The 20,667-nt window shown below is 39.8% G+C and overlaps 2 protein-coding genes across 2 annotated transcripts in view; one reads left to right on the plus strand and one right to left on the minus strand.

Annotated features, from left to right (window-relative positions):
* Positions 1-21: 21 nt before the first annotated feature.
* Positions 22-18,050, minus strand: LONRF1 (LON peptidase N-terminal domain and ring finger 1). Its single transcript, XM_021555871.4, has 12 exons — positions 17,438-18,050; positions 11,309-11,427; positions 9,485-9,607; positions 8,760-8,906; positions 7,996-8,233; positions 7,823-7,913; positions 6,916-7,030; positions 6,265-6,386; positions 4,578-4,736; positions 4,309-4,471; positions 3,808-3,957; positions 22-1,256 (listed from the first exon to the last, which is right to left on the minus strand). The coding sequence occupies exons 1-12, from the start codon at positions 18,033-18,035 to the stop codon at positions 1,098-1,100; spliced, it is 2,184 nt and encodes a 727-aa protein (XP_021411546.2). The 5' UTR covers positions 18,036-18,050; the 3' UTR covers positions 22-1,097.
* Positions 18,051-18,213: 163 nt separating this feature from the next.
* The window catches only part of LOC146767570 (uncharacterized), a 64,240-nt gene continuing 61,786 nt past the window's right edge, over positions 18,214-20,667 (plus strand). The window contains exon 1 of the mRNA XM_085577907.1: positions 18,214-18,353. The gene's annotated coding sequence lies outside the window, so the exon portion shown is untranslated. The remainder of the gene's footprint in view (positions 18,354-20,667) is intronic.

Raw genomic sequence — 20,667 nt, forward strand, 5'->3', positions numbered from 1 at the left:
AGTTTCTGATAAAGTTAAAAATATTACAAATTTTTAGCTTTTATTGAAAATTAAATATATTAGCAAAAGCAAGATTTAAGAAATATTTTACAAATGATTTACATACAAGAAAGCCAGTATCAGACATATTCACAAATATGCAAACCTTTAATTACAAAAAGTACCTATTGGCAGCATGATGCTAACCTTGCCACTGCAGTGTGCTCTACTATTTATATGAATAAGGCATAGAACTCACATTTGCACCAACTTAAAAAGTTCAAATAAAACTTTAAGCTTTTGAATCCTGGAAGCACAATCCCCGACAGACACACGCACACTTAACATTTCTTCTTCTAAGCTCTACAAACTAAGTGTGTGCTCTGGAAGAATAGTCTGAAAAGCCCAGTAGAAATGTAACTGGTACTAGCATTTAGATTTCAGTTTCCTCTTTAAAATGTACAGGCCTAGGTATGTAAACCATATTCACAGTTTTAAGTATTTTTAGACAGAAGTACCTTTTTTTTCTGCATTTGTTCCTTAAAGTTGGCTCTCAGCTCAGCATACAGTTCATGTCACTTGTTTTGTGATGCATACCTTTACAAGATAACTTAAAAAAATCTGTGCCATATTCATGGTCAAGTTAGTTAAACAAGAGTAGTAATAACTGTGACATTCAATACTGTATTTCAAATATTTGTGCAAACAGCAAAAAAAGTTGTTTGAGGCAAACATTTGCAAAACCTTTATTACCTCCTCAATGTTGTAAACTTGGACTGTCAGCCTTAAGTCCTGCACTTCCACAGCTTAGAAAAGTCAATTCCTAAAACGATCAAGTCTCAAAAAGGTTCTTTTCTACATAGTGCAAATTTTAATGTAGATAACGTGAAAAACGTATCTAGCTGGATTGACTCTGTGCAATAGTCAGTGGTCTTCTCTCATAGCTGAAGAACATGTGCATCCAATGAACCATGTGGTTCAGGAAGCCAGGAGGGTGGAGAGAAAAAACGGTTCCATTACACTTCTCAAACCAGTGCTAGATGTGCAAAGGCAGCAAAAATTCCAGCTGCTACTACAACCAGAACAGAGTAACTTTTCAGGAAGACCCAGGCGGTTAGTCACTTGGACTGGTCTCTAGAAAAATAGGTGAGTATATGTTGGATTTTTATCAGTCGGTCTTTTAAAGACATCATGGAGAGAACTGACAGCTGGTACCTGGGATCTACTGGGAGAACAGCTAGAAGCCACCAACACCAAGCAGGACCATTGGGCATTGCCTAGAAATAAAACATAAACTGGTTACCAATAAACAATGTCGTACAGTTGACTACCATGGAGACATCAAAAGACAAAGTCATCAATGACCAAGACTTCTTTAAAGATTGATATAACTGAGAAGTCAAATGAAGTACACTTAAACTAATCTTCTAAAGCAGTAATTTTTAAGACAACATAGGAAGCTCATAGATTCCTTGGGAAAAGATGGCTAAGTACAAGACAGCCACCCAATGACAAATCTCCCTGATAAAAATTAAATCTAATTCTTGTCATGCTGTTCTTAAGGCTTGAATATTCTTGAAGCCTAAAGTTTTCGTTGTAATTACTTTTATTTGATGGACTTCTCTGTCACCTCCCAATTCCACTCCCTTCTCATTACCTTCTAGACAGAGCGGGACTACTTAGTAAGTTTCTTCTAAGCAGTAAAAACTGTAACTTTTTCCTATACTTTAATTACCAACAGCAACCATTAGATGTCAGGCCTTGAACTGGATTTAATACTCCTCAGTAGAGGTCCTACTACTGCAGAGAATATTACGTACCTCAAGTGTTTTGCAAAATTGTTACTGGTAGTGGTACACTCCAGGATAACATTTCCTCACTTGCAGCTGTTACCACACAGCTGACACATTTGTGTCCTATTATAAATCTCAAGTACACACCCACAGTATTGCTACCCTGCTAATTATACTGGTTTTGCACATGTATCCCTCTTTACTAGTATGCTGTTTTAAATCTATTTTTATTCAATTGTTCTAAAAATCCCTTCTGACTTCGTGCACTGGCCTCTACAGCATCTACAGTTCCCTCAGACAGGTTAATGTGGTGAGAACCCACATAATAGAGGGGCCAAAGTCCTGTATACTTTAAACCATCTAACAATATTGCAAAACTCCCAAACCCTTGTCATCTTAAAAAATTTCTTATCATTACAGTCCTGTAATGACATCCAGTTACCTAAACCTAAGGTTTAGGTACAGGGCCTCATCACTAACAAATGAGAAAGCCCTTAAGACCTTGTCACTCGAAAGCACGGATACACAGGCCGGTATTGGATGGGTTCCTGCTCGGTGTGCGGGACCTGCCCTGTGCTCTGCTCTGCACTGCAACCAACAACGCCTCCCTGACGGCCCCACAGCAGATGCTGCAGAACAGTGACCAGAACAACCCTCTGCACCAGCCAGATAAAAATCTAAAACCTTTGGAATGACAACTCACCTGTGATTTCACCTGGACCTCAAGAGCCGGACACTTTAAGGACATTACTACCAAAAGCAAATGCTGCCTCTGATAGTTTTAAATGTTACCTCTGATAGTTTTTAAGTTGGTTGTTTGTCACGTTCAAGTTGTAAGTTATAAATAATTAGCCTGCAGCATGCCACCCAGTAAAATTGTGCCTTTGATAACTCCTAGACATGATCATAACATTTTTGATAAGACACAACAATAGCTAGAAAGATCAGGCTTGTCAAGTTTAGTGAAGAACTACATTCTCCTTGTACTGTGTTTGCTGTCCTTTCTGCAAAGGCCCCTGCAGAGGGATAATAAACACAGTTTTTATATTTTGGAAACAGAAAGGGGGAACTATAACAGCAAACAGCTGGACTGTGAGGCTCACAGACTCCTAACTTTAACCTGGTAAGCCTAGAGAGGGCACTGAGAGGAGGAGGGATCTGGCTACAGAGAGCGGGTGCCAGCTAGTCCCTGATGAGAACGTAAGCAGGTAGCTATTGGCACTGAGGTGGGCAGTAACCAAACCCGAGTCACTCAGGTTTGAATGTGGAGTGTTTGAATAACCTGTATAAGAGCTGTGCATGCCATTAAAGCTCCCTCTGGCGCATGAACTCCCATGCTGTGTTGTCTCTCTGTCTCCCCCGGCCATGACAGGTAAATACAGTTTCACAGAGGTATGTAGCACATGGGTGAGGGACAAGCTCCCCTAAGATCCCAATTCACATAAAACTCTGCTTTGAAAACCAAGTCTGATGTATTTTTAAATGTTACTTTTCTACAGCCTCCACTCCCTCAGGATCTCACGTTCATTAATTGTTCATAATAACTATCAAAACGGATTGCTGCAGCTAGTTTCTTAAGAAACATTTGTCAAATGCTAGCAGCTGCAGCAGTTTATGGCACTAGCTCAGAAAGGAGGAACATGTTATTTGTCATTACTTCTTTGACAAAGGTAACTGCCTGCATGTGGCAGATTGTTTCTTTACTTTCACAGGGAGAAAACAGAGAGCTTTTTCATTTTGAATTCTAACAACTTTACTAAACTAATAGTTTAACTGTTACTGGAACTTAAGAGTGTTTTCAGTTTACTGGTTTTATTTCCACATCAGCATATCATCCTTTCCTGGAGAAACTGCTGACCAGTGACAGAATTGCTTTTTGTTGCTCATTTTAAGAAAAACAAGGTGCAAGCCTTATTGTCTTTGAAGCTGGAAAAAATAGTGGTTTGTTTTTTTTTTTTTAATACTTAGCAGTTGGTAATAGGGCTTTTATTTTTAGAAATAAGGATCTAATAATGAATATTAAATGATGTCTCACCTGTATATTTTCCTCCCTGTCAGGCATTGGTCCAAAGTGCTGAAGAATTTGAGTGCGAAATTTGTTTCTTAAGTTTTGGAACCAACTGCAGGCCTGATTGTAAACAAAATTGTGCAGCTCTCTCAATTTCTTTAGTTCTTCATCAGCAACCTGTACGAGGAAGGTTGTGAAAATATGATTGTGATAAAGAAACAATTAAGAGGTTTAAGCTAAAATCAAAAAACACTCAACTATATTTAGATACATTTCTTGTGTTCTCCGTAGCCTTGACTGCTATTGACTGAATGGTAAATAAGTATTTTGATATTTTTAAAGTTACAGCTTCAAACTATTGTTGAAAAAAAAAAAACCTATGGTTTTCTTATTTGTTTTATAGTAATAAAAAAAAAAATAAGCTAGCTTCTAGGGACCTAAAAATTTGAAAGAGAGCTTTCCAGAAAAAATCAGGCAAAAATCTTGATATATTAATACTAGTAAGTATTTAGACATCATTCTGCATACCTTAACATCTTCCAAATATTCAATGTCTGCAGTGCAATAACCATCTTTCATCCCTCTCCGTAAAACTCTAAATCTCTTTCCACCAATTGTATCAACAACAGAACGTCCATCAGGTAGAAAATGAACGTTCCTAATTTGCAGCATGCAACCATAATCTGCAAAACTAAAAAGACACCTTGTCAGTAATGCAATTACTCACTTCTGAAAAGATGCTTTTTGAAATTAAAATGACAAAAAGATGGAAGCTTAGAATTAGGATGTAAACCTACCCATTTTGAGAATCACTTATGCACATCCCAAACTGTTTCGTTCCAGTTTCCATACTCCTGCGAATCATGAGTCGGTATCTTGGCTCAAATACATGTAGAGGACAAGGCACAGTAGGATATGCCATAGTGCAAACAAACATTGGAACATTCTTGGTCAAGCTTCAAGAGAACATAAAAAGAAATATACACCTTCAAAATCTGAACATTGAGCTATGCCGAGACAAAATATTTTTTTCAGTATGTCTGCTATATTTGAGGTCATAAAGCACACTTTTCAAAGTCAGAACATGTAGAAAGTTTAATGAATGATAACCCATATACTAGTAATAGTGACTGCAAACCTATGTACTGATTTGCATATATACTGGACAGTAAGACTCACTGCTATCTACGTAGTGAGTACCTAGTCAGTGAATAAAGGCCTCTGTTTTGGGGTGGGAGTGTCAGCTGCTTTTTCATTTTTGCTTTAGGTTGCGCTATAAAAACAATTAATCCCTCAGAGACACAGTTTTCCTGTAAGTAAAAGATGTACTAGTAACTACACAGTAGCTAGGTCACTGTTTAGATTATTTTCAAGGAGGGACTCCAGATCACAAGATGTAGCCCAGTGTATAATTTGCACCTTGCAATATGCCAAAGCAGACATAACTGAAAAACAAAATATTTTTTAATCCTATTTTATCAAGTATGTATAGTTGATAGTAGATACAATAAAGTTATCATTAAAACATTACTTGGTTTTTAATTTTAATGCCTTTCAGACTATAAAACCTAAATAAACTATAAATAGGTTGCAGGAGCTATAATGTTAAATAGTTTTCCAGCATTCATATCTACAATACATGATGCTCTATGTATTTGAAGAACTCTCTATGAGATAAACATGTTTACAAAAAATCCCAAAAACTTTTATTACATTTATCTGTGTAAGATTAATGTCTAGCATTAATTACTTTGCAAGAAATTCAAGTCTCTGAGACTCTGAAGTCAAATGAAGACAATTTCATTAACAGCAGCAAAACTAAAACCAAAGCTCCCTGACAGTGCACTCAGAAAGAGGAATGGAAGGGGAAACATGCTTCATAGAATCATAGAACAGCCCTAAGTTGGAAGGGACCTTTAAGATCATCTAGTTCCAACCCCTCTGCCATGGGCAGGGACACCTTCCACTAGATAGGTTACTCAGAGCCTCATCCAACCTGACCTGACCAACCTAGTGACCTTCTCAATGATGGAGTTACAAGGGAAGGGCTACAGATATCATTTTATCTGTAAAGAATTCCCCTCAATGTCCTCTCCAAAATGAAGAGAGATGAATTTGATGGGTGGGCTGTTAAATGGATAATAAAGGGTTGGATAGTTGCACCCAGAGGGTAGAGATCAATGGCTCAGAGTCCCAGTAACCAGAACCAGGGGTCTATACTGGGACCAGCACTGTTTAATGTCTTCATCAATGACACAGACAAAAGGATCCACTGCATCCTCAGCAAATTTGCTGATGATTCCAAGCTGAGTGGTGTGGATGGCACAACTGAAGGATGGGATGATGTCCAGAAGGACCTGGACAAGCTTCATACTTCTTCTTGCACCCATAATATACCACAGTTAATGACTATAAAAATAATAAAATATTTCTAAAATGGATATCCATATTAATTTCTCAAATTTTTCAAGACAGGAAGCTTACTTGGAGTGTTCTGCAGTTTCTTCAGCATGAATTCTTTTTCTCTCAAATAATTCATCAGACAAATATTTCATTATTAACTCCTCCAGCAGTTCTGTGATACTGTATTTTCTGCTTGCAAGGTACTGTAAACAATTAAAAAAATATTTTAATGTATCTTAACAAAAGGCTTGATAAAAGGGAGATTTTTTATAAAAATATGATCTATAAAATGTGACAAAACTCATGAAAGCTTAAAGCTCTAAAGTTTTTATGTTTCATTAATTAAAACCTAATGATACTCTAATATTTGAAAATTAGATTCTCTGTGTAAGTTCTTAGTGCCTGACAATTTGAATGTCTAACTCAGTTTGTATCTCTATGCTCACCAGAGACAGAACTGACTTCCCAGGATATACAGCAATAGCAATAGGAATAGTGTATAGTAATCACAGAGAGGTTTAACTGAATAGACACTGAAGTTTACAAATATGCAGGATTGAATTACACCACTGAAGCAAACAGTCACAGAAACAAAACCTCTAAGACCCTGAGACCCTTTTCCATTCTAGCAGTAATCCATAGCCCAAGCAAATCCAAGTTGTTGGGTTCAAGAGAAACAGCTTTTAAAATGATACAGTATTTGTACTTGTGAGCTTTATTGAGAAACAATACCTCTTTCAAACTCTCCTTACAGAGTGGACACTGTGGAGCATGATCTAAACACCGTTCCAAACAACCTTTGCAAAAAGTATGTCCACAAGGGGTTGTTACTGGCTCAAAGAATAGCCTGAAACAAAATTATTAGACATTAGATGTCATGTCCAGTGTGTGTTTTTCCAAAAATGTCAGTCATTAATCTCTTGAATTTTTAGGACTAGTTATGTTATAACAAAGTAAAGAAACAATTAGTCCCAAGGCTCCTTATTCTACTTTTTCCTCTATACTGCAGTTTGTTTCCATTTACTGCAACACTTGTTGTTTTGTTTTCTGATGAAGCTGGACACATTCCAAAACTCTAGGTAACTAAACATTTACCACAATATACAAAGATTTTGGTCTCCTTACAGAGATTCACAATACACAGAATTATGTGATTCTTTGAGAAACTGTTGTTTTAACAGCAGTATTACATATTAATAACATAACTATGAATAGTTAAGTACACACCGTATGTTTTATGGTATTTATTCTAAAAATCAAGATTATTCAGTAAGATTTTCAAATACAACCTACAAGGTTCACAATGCAAGGCTATGCTTCTAAGCATTAACCTTCCCAAAATAAGTTTTATTGATTGAAGAACCCCTAACATTTAATCACAAAAGATCCTGTCCTTTGATGGTGACCAGTTAACACTGCCAAGTTTAACTAAAAAGGTAACTTGATTAAAACAGTCCTACAGTATATAGCATTGTAGCAAGTGACATTTAAATACACATTTAAGTGCAGGGATAGCAAAAAGCTGCAAATTATTGACTGATATCAGAACTCAACAACTTACAAGTACCTCCGTTTGTACCTGTAACACATATGCAACCAAGCATCTGTAGCTAATATTGAATCAAGGACAAAATCTTACCTCATACATAGAGAGCACTCAAAATCTGATACATCAATCAAATCCCCTGGGATTGCTCCAAAAGCCAGTGTTATGTCCCTTTTTGTACTTTCTAAGGAAAAGCAGAAGATACTTCTTCAAACAAAGCCACAAGGCAGTAAATACTTCAAATTTCACAGTAATTGACTGTTTACCTCCTTGCTTTTTGTGTTTGTTTCTTCCATCTTCACATACAACTGTATCCTGTTCTGAAAAGGAAAGCTTTCTTTTTAACAAAGCACCTTTTCCTTGGCCAGACAGGAGGGGTTCAGAAGACACTCTCTTTAAGCCATCTTCCTTGGCAAGGTCTTTTGTTGAGTTAAGAGCATGGGCAGACTGTGCACGATTTAAGCCTCCACTCACAGGCTCCAGTACATCTGATCCCCCTAAACTCTGTAACAGTAAGATGAACCAAATTGTATTCTAAGAGTAACACAAATCTAAGTGTGTGAGACATGACTGTGCAAAGATATATAAGCCAAACTGATACTCACAGTTAGTGGGTACCTATTAGTTAATTAAAAAAATTTCTAAGTCAACATGGTACTCAAATTTGTTTAGCATTAACAATTCAAAAATCTTCACCCACTTCAAACAGAACAAAAATTGTATTTCATCTGCTTCAAAAAAAATAATTGTATTTCTCTTTATCTTGAAGTCCCTAATGTCAAACTTCAGTACCTTCTAATACTGTATTTATTGCTCATTCTAGTAATTACTAATAATGAGGAGTATAGAATTAGGAGTTTTAACACTACAAGTGAAAATAAATTACTTCTAAACCACGCTTCTTTTCCTCCAATTTAGCCAATTGCATAAAATCAGTATTTACACTTAAAAGTATGATAAATCAGGCTATTAGTACATCTGATATATACACATCAGTCAACGACAGAAGTTACTGTAGAGTTTTTATTACCTGTGGAGGACAAAGCTGTAAGTTGCAGTAAGATGCAGTCACCTCAGAACCATGTATAAAAGGTTTATTTCTAATATGGGGTGAATTCCAAGCAGATTCCTTCAGACTCTCACCTAACTTCTCTGGTGACAAAACATCACACAATATCTAGAGAAAATGGCTCAATGTTAATAACAACGAAAAAGAATCCAGACATACCTTTGTTAAAAATTTACATATCAAAAACTAAGAAGGTAATCTACATGAAGTTATTCTCGTGAACATATCTTTATTCAAGCAGTAACTGTGAAGGCAGAGTTGAAAACAAACAGAAACCTACACACCTACATTGCTAAAGAAATTTATCTAGAAATCTTTTCTACTACAAGTCAAACAGAGTTAGATGTTATCAATTCAGTATTATGCAGCTTTTCAATGTAAATTTTTATTATCATAGGAAAAACTTTTGTGCTCTGGGTACAGAGGGTTTCAACTTGGAAAATTTCACTTGTTGCCTGCTTTCCAGTAACTTCGAATGCACCTGTACTTTTCAAGATGTATGTAAAACATGTACATTGGGACTAACTCTTCAACATAGTATGATTTATGAAATATCTTAAAAGGAATCTGCCACCTAAACATGTGTTTTCTGTATGTAAAGAAGATTTTAGATGCTCAAAATCTATCATAATGCGAGTTTCATAAATGAGTCAGAGATGGGAATCTAGTATCATAAATAAAATTACCTTTTCTACTTCTAGCTTGGCTGGAAGAAAGTCCTCATCAAGGGCTAAGCACTGTAGAAACAGTTGTAAGGCATCTCCTACAAAGCCAGAGTCTTGCAGAACTTTTCCTTTCTGAAAGTAGACCTGAGAAACAGATACCACAAAGACATTTGTAGAGAATAGGGGGAACTGCAGTATTGATCTTACAGGCATTGCAACAGTGTTAGAATCAGAACCTTCCATGACAGAAAGAATGCAGCTTTAACAAATTTGAACTGTGCACAGTGTGCATGATACACATCCCTTACAGTGTTTGAAAAGAGTCGTGGGATAGGTTGGTGCAAGTCTTCTTCCAACTAACTTGTTTTGTCTTATATAAAGGGTTAAAAACCTCACTAGTGCTGAATTCATAGCCCTTAATTTGCCTCTTCTGTGAGCATTTGGAAAGGAAGAAGAGGGACAGGAAATGCAAATTATTACATAACCTCACACAACAGCTTGCAGAATACTTTTTTTGCCCTCTCTTTCATTAAAAGCCTTATGGTTCCAACGTTCAGAAGGGTGAATACAAATAAAACAATCCACACAACTGCTCACCCCTTACATACATCTCAACATATAGTCTTAAAATAAAACAATGTGCTCTCAGAATTAATTGCTTCTTCAAACTACATTTTATGCTTGAACACTGGACACCAGCTAGGGGGGAAAAAAAAAATCTCTGTATTGTTTTCTTTGAAAGAAAAAAAAGAGGGAGGAAAGACTACCGGATTTCGCTGAACCTACTCAAAAGTAGATGACATTGAAATAAGAATTTATCTCAACTTTTAAAAGTTGCACTGACAGTAACAGAAATAGTTAAGTTAGATAAAACCAACAGGTATCAAAAAAAAGTTAAAACAATAATATCTATTTGTATATAGGAATATGGATAATGGACCAAAAACTAAACTTAAAAAACAAACAAATAAACAAAAAAAGCCCAACAACACAAAACAAAACAACCAAAAAAGACTCTACCAAACCCAAGAATGCAGTTTCTACAGAATGACTGATAGTACGAACAGTAACATCTGTTCAACTAGACTGTCAGATAAGGACACACATAATCTTTGATGGATTCGGGCAGCTTCCTTTAAGATGAATTCTGAAGAAGGGAAGTTTGCTCGTCCTCCTCTTACAGACAGTTTGTTTTCCTACAGAGGTAAGGATTGTTATAGGAATACATCTATCAAACCAAGCTCAGTTAAGTGAAGTGACACTTCTTTCCAAACATACAGAAAAAAGTAGACAGTACTATGAACACTGAGAACAGAAAAGCAGGAGGCTTTATGAATTCGCAGTAGCCACGGAATTGCTGAACACAGGAGAAACAAGATCTCCCTTGTGTGCTCCTGCTGAGTTCAGAGTTTAGACAGTGTAACAACATGCATTCTGAAGACCACAGACTCCCCAGCTGCCTGTATTAATTGTAAAGCTCAGTTCCCAGTGAGTTTATTTAGCTTTTTGAAGATAAACTTTTCAAGCTAAAACAGCACTGTCCCTCTGTTAACAAAAATTAACAACTAAACAAAACAAGCCCCAAACCCCAGCTGTTACAAGTTACATCACCATGAACTATTCCAACTCTCAGTGTATTTGTCAACCAGCTCTAACCTGCCATACTCACCAGGAGCCTGTCTGATACAAGTTAACTATTTTAAAGATTACTTTTAGGATTTTGCGTGTCTTAAGAGACAACATTTAAAGTAGCTGGCCTAAGTTTTTAAATCAATGCAAATATAATTTGGAATTTATTAATTTTACAAACACAATATTGAGAAATGATTATTCATACCCACTTACCTCTGGCCAATTTGGCATTTTGGAAATAACAAAATTTAGATCTTCTATGGCTGTTTTATATTCTTGGAGGCCAACATATGACTCAGCTCTGTAAATTCTTAGCATCAAGTCACTGGAATCTGCAGACAGAAATTAGGTAAAATCTTTTAAAAGTAAGAATTTTGTAATTTTTAATTAAATTTGCTTTCATAGTGATATGTCATAATTACAATTTTTTGTACAATTCTTACAAAATTAGTGGAGAACCTTCTCTCTCACTCCCTATGTTTGGCTAACAAAAGTGGCAGTAATTCCCAGTTTATGTCTCCTAAACTAAGGAACAAATTTTGGAACCTGATGTATCTTGCAGCAACAAGAAAATTTATTTTCAAATACTGAACAGAGAGGCTCAAAAAGCACTGCTCAGTACTGCTGGGACAACAATAATTGAGGACTAAATAAACTTTATCTTTACAGTATAACCAATCAAAACCACAGAAACCTGGGAATACACCACACTTGTATTAAAAGCCTAAGTATTACAAAGTTTGATTTCAAATACCCAAGTCTTTCTACAGACTGCAATTTGTTTTTATAGTGCCTGACCCCTTCTGACAATGGCTGGAGATGCCACTGTGGCATCCATCTGGGAGGTACCAGAACCAGGCCTTATCACTATGTGATAAAAACAGATAGAAAATTCCAGAAAGCCTTTAGCATCAGTTGGCAGCCCTGTTTTAAGGAGTTGTAGTAGTGGAACTCTAGAGTGGGAAAAAAAGCAGGATGTGTTCAGTGAGACCAAATTCCCATGTCAGACATATAGTATTTTGCACTTGCAGTACAGCAACCTCTAAATGGGAAGGAAACCCATCTCCTTGCCACTAAAACAACAGTTTTGTAACACAACTAATTGCAGTTGCTGCTTGGAAAAAAAATGCCAGAACACTGTTTTGATCTTAATTGTTTTTTAAAATAGACCTGATTTTGATTGAATAAGATAAACTAGTCAAAGGTTGGTCTACCGTAAACAATACTAAAATCAAATAGTTCTTTAAGTTTGTTTCAAAAAAGGCTTGGAGGCTATCATTTCAATTTAAAAAATCTTAGTTTATTCTAGATGTCTAGTATAACTTCTCATAAATTTCCAACATTAGCCTGTTCTACAGTTAGGAGACATACTGGTCAATATTCCCATAGATTGTAACACACTGCTTTGTATTTAGATTCCCAATGCTATATGTAAAAAGATCTTAATGTAAAAGAAAGGGTCAAGAAAATCAGAGAAGAATTAAATTAGCTGAAAGTAGAGTGTCTCCCTGATTTGTCTTTCTTTTGAGTTGATGGTTCCCCCTCAAACACAAATATTGCCAAAGCCAGTTTGTTTCATTTTCTCATTCCACATAATAAAATGGTTGTTTTAACTGAATTCCGGGACACTCTTTTTGTCTGAGTAAAATACAAATTCTGCAAGCAGAACAACTCTGAAGCCTGGTTTCCTGCAGCTGTGTTTGGTGTCTGCTATAGCCTAGCAAGGTAAGAGCTTAGATTAAACTCTTCAGATAGTTTTTAGTGTTGTACTTGACTCTTTGATGTCCAACAGAGTCAGTAGCAAATCGAACTCCTTTGTCCAGAGGCAGCAGTAAGTGCAGGTCTTTGTTCTCTGATAAGCTGCCTATTTGCACAGAATCAGAGGAAGCTCATCTGTTTCTGCCTTTCAAGTGCAGAACATGAGCTGAGGAACTCCGAGCCTTTTTTCCTAGGGGGAAAACGAGGGCTAGTTCAAAGATAAATATGTGAGTTCAAGTGTACAGCAGGTGGGCACTTTACCCACTTTTTTTTCCCAAAAGAAATGCATGATTCCAACTGAACTAATACAAAACAAAGAGTTTAGCTGAGATCCCAACTTTGCTGCTGAAGATACAGTCATTGAATGATCAATAGATATGATAAACTGGGCCTGAATATTCAGAAGACCAAAGGCAGATGATTACTAGTAGTGTTTCTCAAAGCTTAGTACTGGGGCCAATCTTTTTAATATCTTCATCCATGATCCAGACAAGGGGATAGAGTGCACCAAAAGTTCATAAACGACAAAAGTTGGGTGGGACTGTTGACCTGCTGAAGGACAGGATGCTTCTGCAGGGGGATCTGGATAGACTCAATCAATGAGCCAAGGCTATTGGTTTGAGGTTTAGCAAAGCCAAATGCTGGGTCCTGCACTTTAGTCACAACAACCCCCTGCAGTGCTACAGACTGGGATAAAAGTGGCTGAAAAGCTGCTCAGTGGCAAATGACCCAGGGAATGCTGTTCAACAGCAGCTGAACATGAGCCAGTGTGTGCTCAGATAGCCAGGAAAGCCAAAGACATCCTGGCCTGTAGAAGGATTAGTGTGGCCAGCAGGACCAGGACAGTGATTGTCCCCCTGTACTCGGCACTGGTGAGGACATACCTCAAGTGTATGAACTGTGTCCAGTTCTGAGCCCTTCACTACAAGAAGGACATTGAGGGGCTGGTGCAGGTCCAGGGAAGGGCAATGAAGCTGGTGAAGGGTCTGGAGCACAAGCTGAGTTCTCCTGAGTTTAGTCAGGAGAAGTCTCAGGTGGTACCTTATCACTCTTTACAACTACCTGAAAGGAGGTTGCAGACAGTTGTGGGGCGGTTGGCTCTCTCTTCTTCCAGGTAACAAGCAACATAATGAGAGGAAATGGTGTCAAGAGAGGTTTAGTATGGGTATCAGGGACTATTTTTTCACTGAAAGGACTGTCAGGCATGGGAATAGACTGCCCACAGCAGAGTTAAATTCCCTGGTGGAATTTAAAAATATGTAGATATGGCATTTAGGGACAGGAGTGATAGACTTAGCATTCAGATGGCTGGATTAATGATATGAGAGATATTTTCCAACCTAAATAATTCTCTGTTTTTATCTAAATTTATAGACTTTTTAAACCACAACTTAATTTCTAGGCTTTGTTACAATGAAAAACAATTTTGCAATGTTTCAGCATATATTTTAATGTTTTTCAGCTAAAGTTTTGAATCTTTGGCTCAAAGCAGAAACATAGCTAGTTCTAAAACTTTCAATTTCAGTGACCAAATATATTGTAAATACAGAAATCACACACTTCTAGCATCCCAAGACAAATGATTTTAACAAAAAAATGTACTAAGTATTTGCAGCATAGAGCTGTATGTATCAATTGTTATTATTACATTAATAGGAAATTATACAAAGGTGTACACACAAGAACACATTCAATAGTCTAGAGTTTTACATTACTTCCAAAGCATCTGCTCTTATTGTAAGTATAAATATACCAATAAATGGACCACCTCTGATCTGATTCTTCATGCTTTTTATACGGTTCTTAATATGCCAAATTTTTCAAAATAATATGCACATTAAAAACATTACATAGAAATAACTATTTATTAACACAGTACTACATGGCCACCCTAAAAATCAGAGCTGGAATACACAACCCTTAAGAGCCAAAAGAACTGGGCTTATTTAGCAGAAAGTAATTCCTGAAAGCATTGGGAGAGCACAACAGCTTTTCAGAATCCAAAAGTGGGTTACCTAGAAGACTCTACTGAAGTACGCAGTAAAAAAAACAAAAGAGACAATGGCTATAAAACAAAACAATGTCAGTTAAGACTTGAAATAAGGAAAAGATTTTTCGCTATGAGGATAATTAACCTTTGAGCAGATCGCCCAGAGAGGCTGTGGAATTGTCAGTTTGTAGGTTTTCATGATCCAGCTGTACAAAACCTCAAACAAACTGCTCTGATCACAGTATTTGTTCTGCTTAAACAGGAGACTGATTGCTCAACGTATCTCCTGATGTCCACTCGAGAAGGAATGAGTGAGAAGCAGATCAAATTCAACCCACTAGTGGTGTGTTTCAGGACACTTGATTAAAGGCAAGCTGCACTTGTATTTTAATTTAAGAGAGCTCCTTTAACTAAGCTATTTCATTTCAGCAAGGAATATACTAGCTATATGAATGTTAACATTATTTTGGTTTTTAAAGTCACTTTTGTATAAGGGCAAATACGACTCTTTCAAATGTTTCAGAAAGAGAAGAAAGTTATGAAAAGATGCCATTTGAGTAGAGGTTTACCATCAATGACATATTTAGGACAGATTTAAGTTTATCACAACTTTTTATCTATGTGCATTAAAAAGAAACAGATGAAGCAGCAGTAAGGAAACGCTGAAATGGAACACGAATTATTTTAAACATGAACACATTTCTTATGCTACATCTTTTCCATCTCTAAGTGTCTTCAAAATTCAAGGTTTGAAGGAACATGGAAAGTATACCAGCAGCTATTAATTTATCTATTGACCTGGAATCATCTTCAATTTGTGGTTGTGAATCCGCAGTTCTAAATTCACATAACATATGCCTACACACTGATGCCCAAAGTTCTTCAGTATCTTTTCCAGAATATGTGTAATGTTGATAATTGTAAGGATTGGAGACACAGGAAAGAACGGTACAATGGACCTTAAACTGAGCTTCTAATACTTAATTATAGCACATGTACTGAACTTGAATAATAAAATTTTGAACAAGCATCACAGCTGGTAAGTATACTCAAATTTCAAACCCATTTTGAAGCCAAAAAGAAGATGCAGATTCACATAAAAAAGAATCAAAATTCTTTCCCCATATTTAGGAATATCTAAATAATCTTCCTAAATCCATAAAAGAAAGATTAACAAAAACTGTGTAATTATTTCAGTCTTTTATTCTTTCAAAGCAGTCTTGAAACATGAAAAAGGAGCCCTGTAAACATATGTGATCAGTACTGGATTCATCAATTTTACCCTGGAAACTACTGAGATTTCTTTTTGACCTGTATGAGTCAAAGCTGTACTTCAGGAAGAAGTCTGCATCTTATAGTTTCAAGATTTAAAATCCATCTTGTATTCTTACACTTTGGAAACACCCTGGAAAATAAAGTAAAATCAATAACCAAAGCTAAACCCCTTAAAATTAGGTTGCCAAAAAGCATATAAAACAGATATTCGACTTAATCCCACCTACATTGAGAACAGTTTATTCTGGAGCTAGACCTAATGTATCTCCCCAGAACAGGTTGGAAGGATTAGACTTATGCAAGCTTTTGGTTTTTTATCTCCACTGCAGACAACTGTATAAACGTAATACACTTAATCTGTAAAAATATTAATTTCTAAATTACCAAACAGAAAAAAAAAAATATCCTGGTATAATTCATAACAGAACCTCCCATGTCACCAGGTGTTAAAATCCATAGTCAAATTAAAATAACAAAGGAATCCCTCGCTGGATCCATCTAGGTGTATCAATCACATAAATTTGACTCTCTATAAAGAGTAAACTTTGAAAAATTGAGCGTATCTTAGGAGTCCATGGTACCAGCCAGATTGCGACGGATATAGGATAGCCTAAAAGCGTGCCTCTACCTCCCCTCTTTGGACCCTCTTCAACACTATATAAAACTCCAACCACACCCACCTATGATGTCACTGCCATTACACAACCTGTCCCCCTCCGTGCCTGTCTGCTTATGCAACTCGGCCCGGCCTGCTGGGAATTGTCTTGGTGACACTTAAGACTGAAAATAGGTCTCTCTCTCTCAGGAAACAAGGTTAAATACACCAACGGAATTTCTCTTTGCCCGCGCACAGCGATTACCCAACACAAACCGAAGCAGAGCCCACGGACTCCTCTGTAAACAAGTCCCACGGAAGCGTGCGGGGGGAGACAGACCGCAGCCCATGCGGGACGCTCGCCCACCCCTCTGGAGTAAGCAGAAGCAGGTGTACCCCACTAGCAGGCTGGGCGCCCAACCAAGGGCCGGGCAGCCGCGCGTCCCCTCCACTCCGCTCTCCCAATGGAGAGGTTCCTCGGATCCTCTCAAACTCGAGAAAACTTCGGACGCTCTTCATCGGCACGCGTCGATGGCTGACGGTCCCGCCGCACTCGGGGATAGGGGCACATCCACCTACTCCACCACAGCCCCAGCCCCCCGAGCCTGCCGCCCCGGGCCGCTGGCCCGCCCCGGTCCCGCCGGGACACGGGCGGCACCGGCGGAGCCCGCGCGGCCCCGGCGGGCGGCAGGGCGGAGGAAGGGAGCGCTCCCCACAGCCTTACCTGCTCGCAGAGCCTGGTTGGCGGCGCCCAGCGCCTCTCGGAAGCGGCCCTGGGTCAGCAGCTCCTCCAGCCGAGTCCCTGCCCTCGCCCTCTCGCACTCGCCCGGGAACCACTTCTCCGCCAGCCGGTTGAGAACGACGCTGGTGCGCAGCGGGGCCGCGGCCGTGCTGGTGCCCCCCGCCGGCAGCAGCCAGTCCCGGCAGCGGCGGCAGCGGGCCCGCAGCTCCCTGCGGAGGCAGCGGCGGCAATAGGTGTGCCCGCACGGGACGGTCACCGGCTCGCCCAGGAACCTCCGGCAGCCGCAGCAGCGCAGCGGCCCCTCGGCCCCGCGCTCCCGGCCCCGGCGCGGCCCCTGCCGCAGGCGGTAGTTCAGCACCAGGCAGTCCACGAGGGTCCCGAGGCGCTGGGCTCCGCCGAGGGGGCCGAGGCACAGCGACGCCAGGGACGCGCCCACCGCTTCCTTCAGGCGGCTCGCGGGCACCAGCCGCGCCAGCGGCAGCTCCCGCTCTTCGTCCGCCCCCTCGCCGGGGCCCCCGCTGCCGCCCGGCTCCGGCGGCAGCTCCGAGCCCACGGCGGCGGCGGGAGAGGACGCTGCCATCGGCTGCGCGGCTGCGGCGAAGGGGGTGTGGCGCTCCCGCTCCGGCCGCCGGGACGGGCTCCGGGCTCGGCGCGGGCGGGGGGCGGGAGGAGGCGGGGGGAGGTTACAAAACACCGCTCCACGCGCGCGCCGCCAGCCGCGCGGTCACGTGGCGGGCCGGGGCGGGCCCGCCCGGGAGCGGCCGGCTCGGGGGCGGCGGTGCCGGACCCCCCCGCGGCCCGCCGGCACCGGGCAGGGGGCGCGCCCCGGCCGGGCAGGGCCGGCTGGCGGGGCCAGAGGGACGGCCCTGCGGGTTGACTCCGGGGAGCGGCTGCCGTGGTGAGGGTCGGGCGCTAGCAGGGCTGTGCGGGAGGCAGGGATAGAGGGACAGTCACCGGGGCCGGGAGAGGGGTCTGCAGCGGGGAACGGGGCTCTGTAGCTGCCGTGGTCCCGGAGGCATCGCCCGGCGGGCGCCCGCCGCCCTCCCTGCGGCTGCTGCTCGCACTCGTCTTGGGCCGCTTGGGCTTGCCCCTCTTCCTTCTTTGTTAGTCTTTTAATGGAGGACACGATAAGATAAAAGTTACAAGGTTAAGGAAAAGCTCTTTGTCCTTAGGGCTTGTTTCCCCCCCTCTCTCCCCGAGTGTTCGCAGCCCTCGCAGGACTCGGACGCGCCCGGCGGGCAGCGAGCCGCGCTCCCCGCCAGTGTGCTGCCGAGGCGGGCTCTGCGGGGAAGCACCTGATCGGTTTCGCCTCAAGTAGTCCCACTGGGAAATGCTCAGGCTTTCCAGGTGAACGCCAGCCTCTAAAGGAAGCTTGAAGCCTATTGCATAAGTGCTATGTATTTATAATTGTTACAGTGCCTTTTTTTTTTTTTTTAACGTTAGAAGTCTGTCATATATCCAGACGTTTCAGATAAATATAGCAGTACCTTTAAAACCTTCCAAGGAAAGCTTGCACATCAAGAAAATTAATATATGACTGTACGAAAGGAGCAAAGCTATATATATCTTCAGCTGTGTTCCATGTATGGCAGGCTGGAAGATGATGCTAAAGGTTGTTAAGAGAGCTGTAGGCAAACATGGCATGATTGGAAATAACTAGACACATCTGGATTTACATTCAAGTGTTTTGTCTGACCTCAGTACTCTAAGCTTGGTCCTTTGCCAGTGGCTTTCAAGTTCCTAAAGTCAAAGAAAAAAGATGCTATGGTAATTGAAGCATGAGGGCACCATGGGTATATTTTAAATATGGATAGGAAAGATGGTCTCTTACAGTAATCAATTAAAAAATTGAGTGAGTTAGGAAATTTTTTATCTTTTGATCTAAGGATCAAAGTAAAGTAGATATCTGTAATATGAACTTGAGTTGTAATGGGATGTTGAGGACTGCTTTGAATTATTATGAATGGTTTTAATGGATTACGGATTCTGGTGTGGACATGTCAAGCATGAGTTGGCCCCTCACAAAGAATTTGAGTTAGCCAATTTGGACAAAAGTACTTCTCTGAAAGAAGTACTGTTAAACAGTAGTTTATTTTGCATTCCAGATTAGATTACTTGTGGAAATACAGAAGACAAATAAAACAGGACAAACCCCAAGGGCTTGTGGGATTAGAATTAGAATAGTAAAGCTGTCCTCTGATGAAACAATTTAAAACAGTAGAAATGAAAACATGTTTCCACCATTGCCACTTCCAATAGGTCCTATTAAAGTTCATACATTAGTGATTCAAGCAGTCAATGCAATCAGCTGTTTTACATAATTTCCAGTGTAAAGGCACAAAATACTCATGGCTTTGCCAGCATTAACATCTTGGAGCAGAAGAATTGAGGTTTTTCCCCATTATCTTTCCCTGCAAAACTGAAACAGTGAAAAAAGGGATTTGAAGTAGGATGAATGAATATATAGGTAGGGAACCTGACATTTTTTATTTCTCTCACTAGTTGTAGAAATGTCTGTATCTCGGAGATTATTTACAAGAAAGCTAGACTATATATTCACCTGGTCCTTATTCTCTAGACATTATTTTTTATCCATGTTGGAAATGATACTGAGCCTCGTTAGACTGTGAAATTACCCAATGTTAACACTCTTGTATCTTTGAACTACAGTTGATTCTCTGAGCTTTGGTTTTGGTGTATTACTCCACCTTTGGCATATTTAACTAAACAAGGAAAAAGCATTCAAATTTCAACATTTTTACTGTGTTACCATCAGGATGTTATCGTTATGTAAGAGAGGGAAAAAGACATTTTCAAGATTAGATAACAGGCAGCTCCACCACCACTTCATTAAAATAGCACACTCAAAAAACCTTTTTTTTTGTTTTTTTTCCTGGCTTGTAGGGTCAGATAAATGATATTTTAAAATAGCAAAGCCTTGCCATTGTGCAGTTCATGTGGGCCATTCTAAGAAAGACTTCAGGGACTGTCCTTTCCCTTCCTGCTGTAGAGCAGTATTGTACTGCTGGTTATGGATGTTGGTGGTTCTCATTCAGGAAGGTATCTGCAGAGCACTGTGCCTTCAGTATAGTGAGGTAGGAGAAATTCTTTTTCTTTTAAGGTATTGGTTGAACGTTTTTGAAGCAATTCCTTGTATGAGTAGTGTGTGCAATCTACATGAGATGACAATAAAACAGTAGTTTAAGTTGTAT

Source organism: Lonchura striata, chromosome 4, assembly GCF_050655825.1.
Source record: "Lonchura striata isolate lonStrDom1 chromosome 4, ASM5065582v1, whole genome shotgun sequence".
Taxonomy (NCBI): domain Eukaryota; kingdom Metazoa; phylum Chordata; class Aves; order Passeriformes; family Estrildidae; genus Lonchura; species Lonchura striata.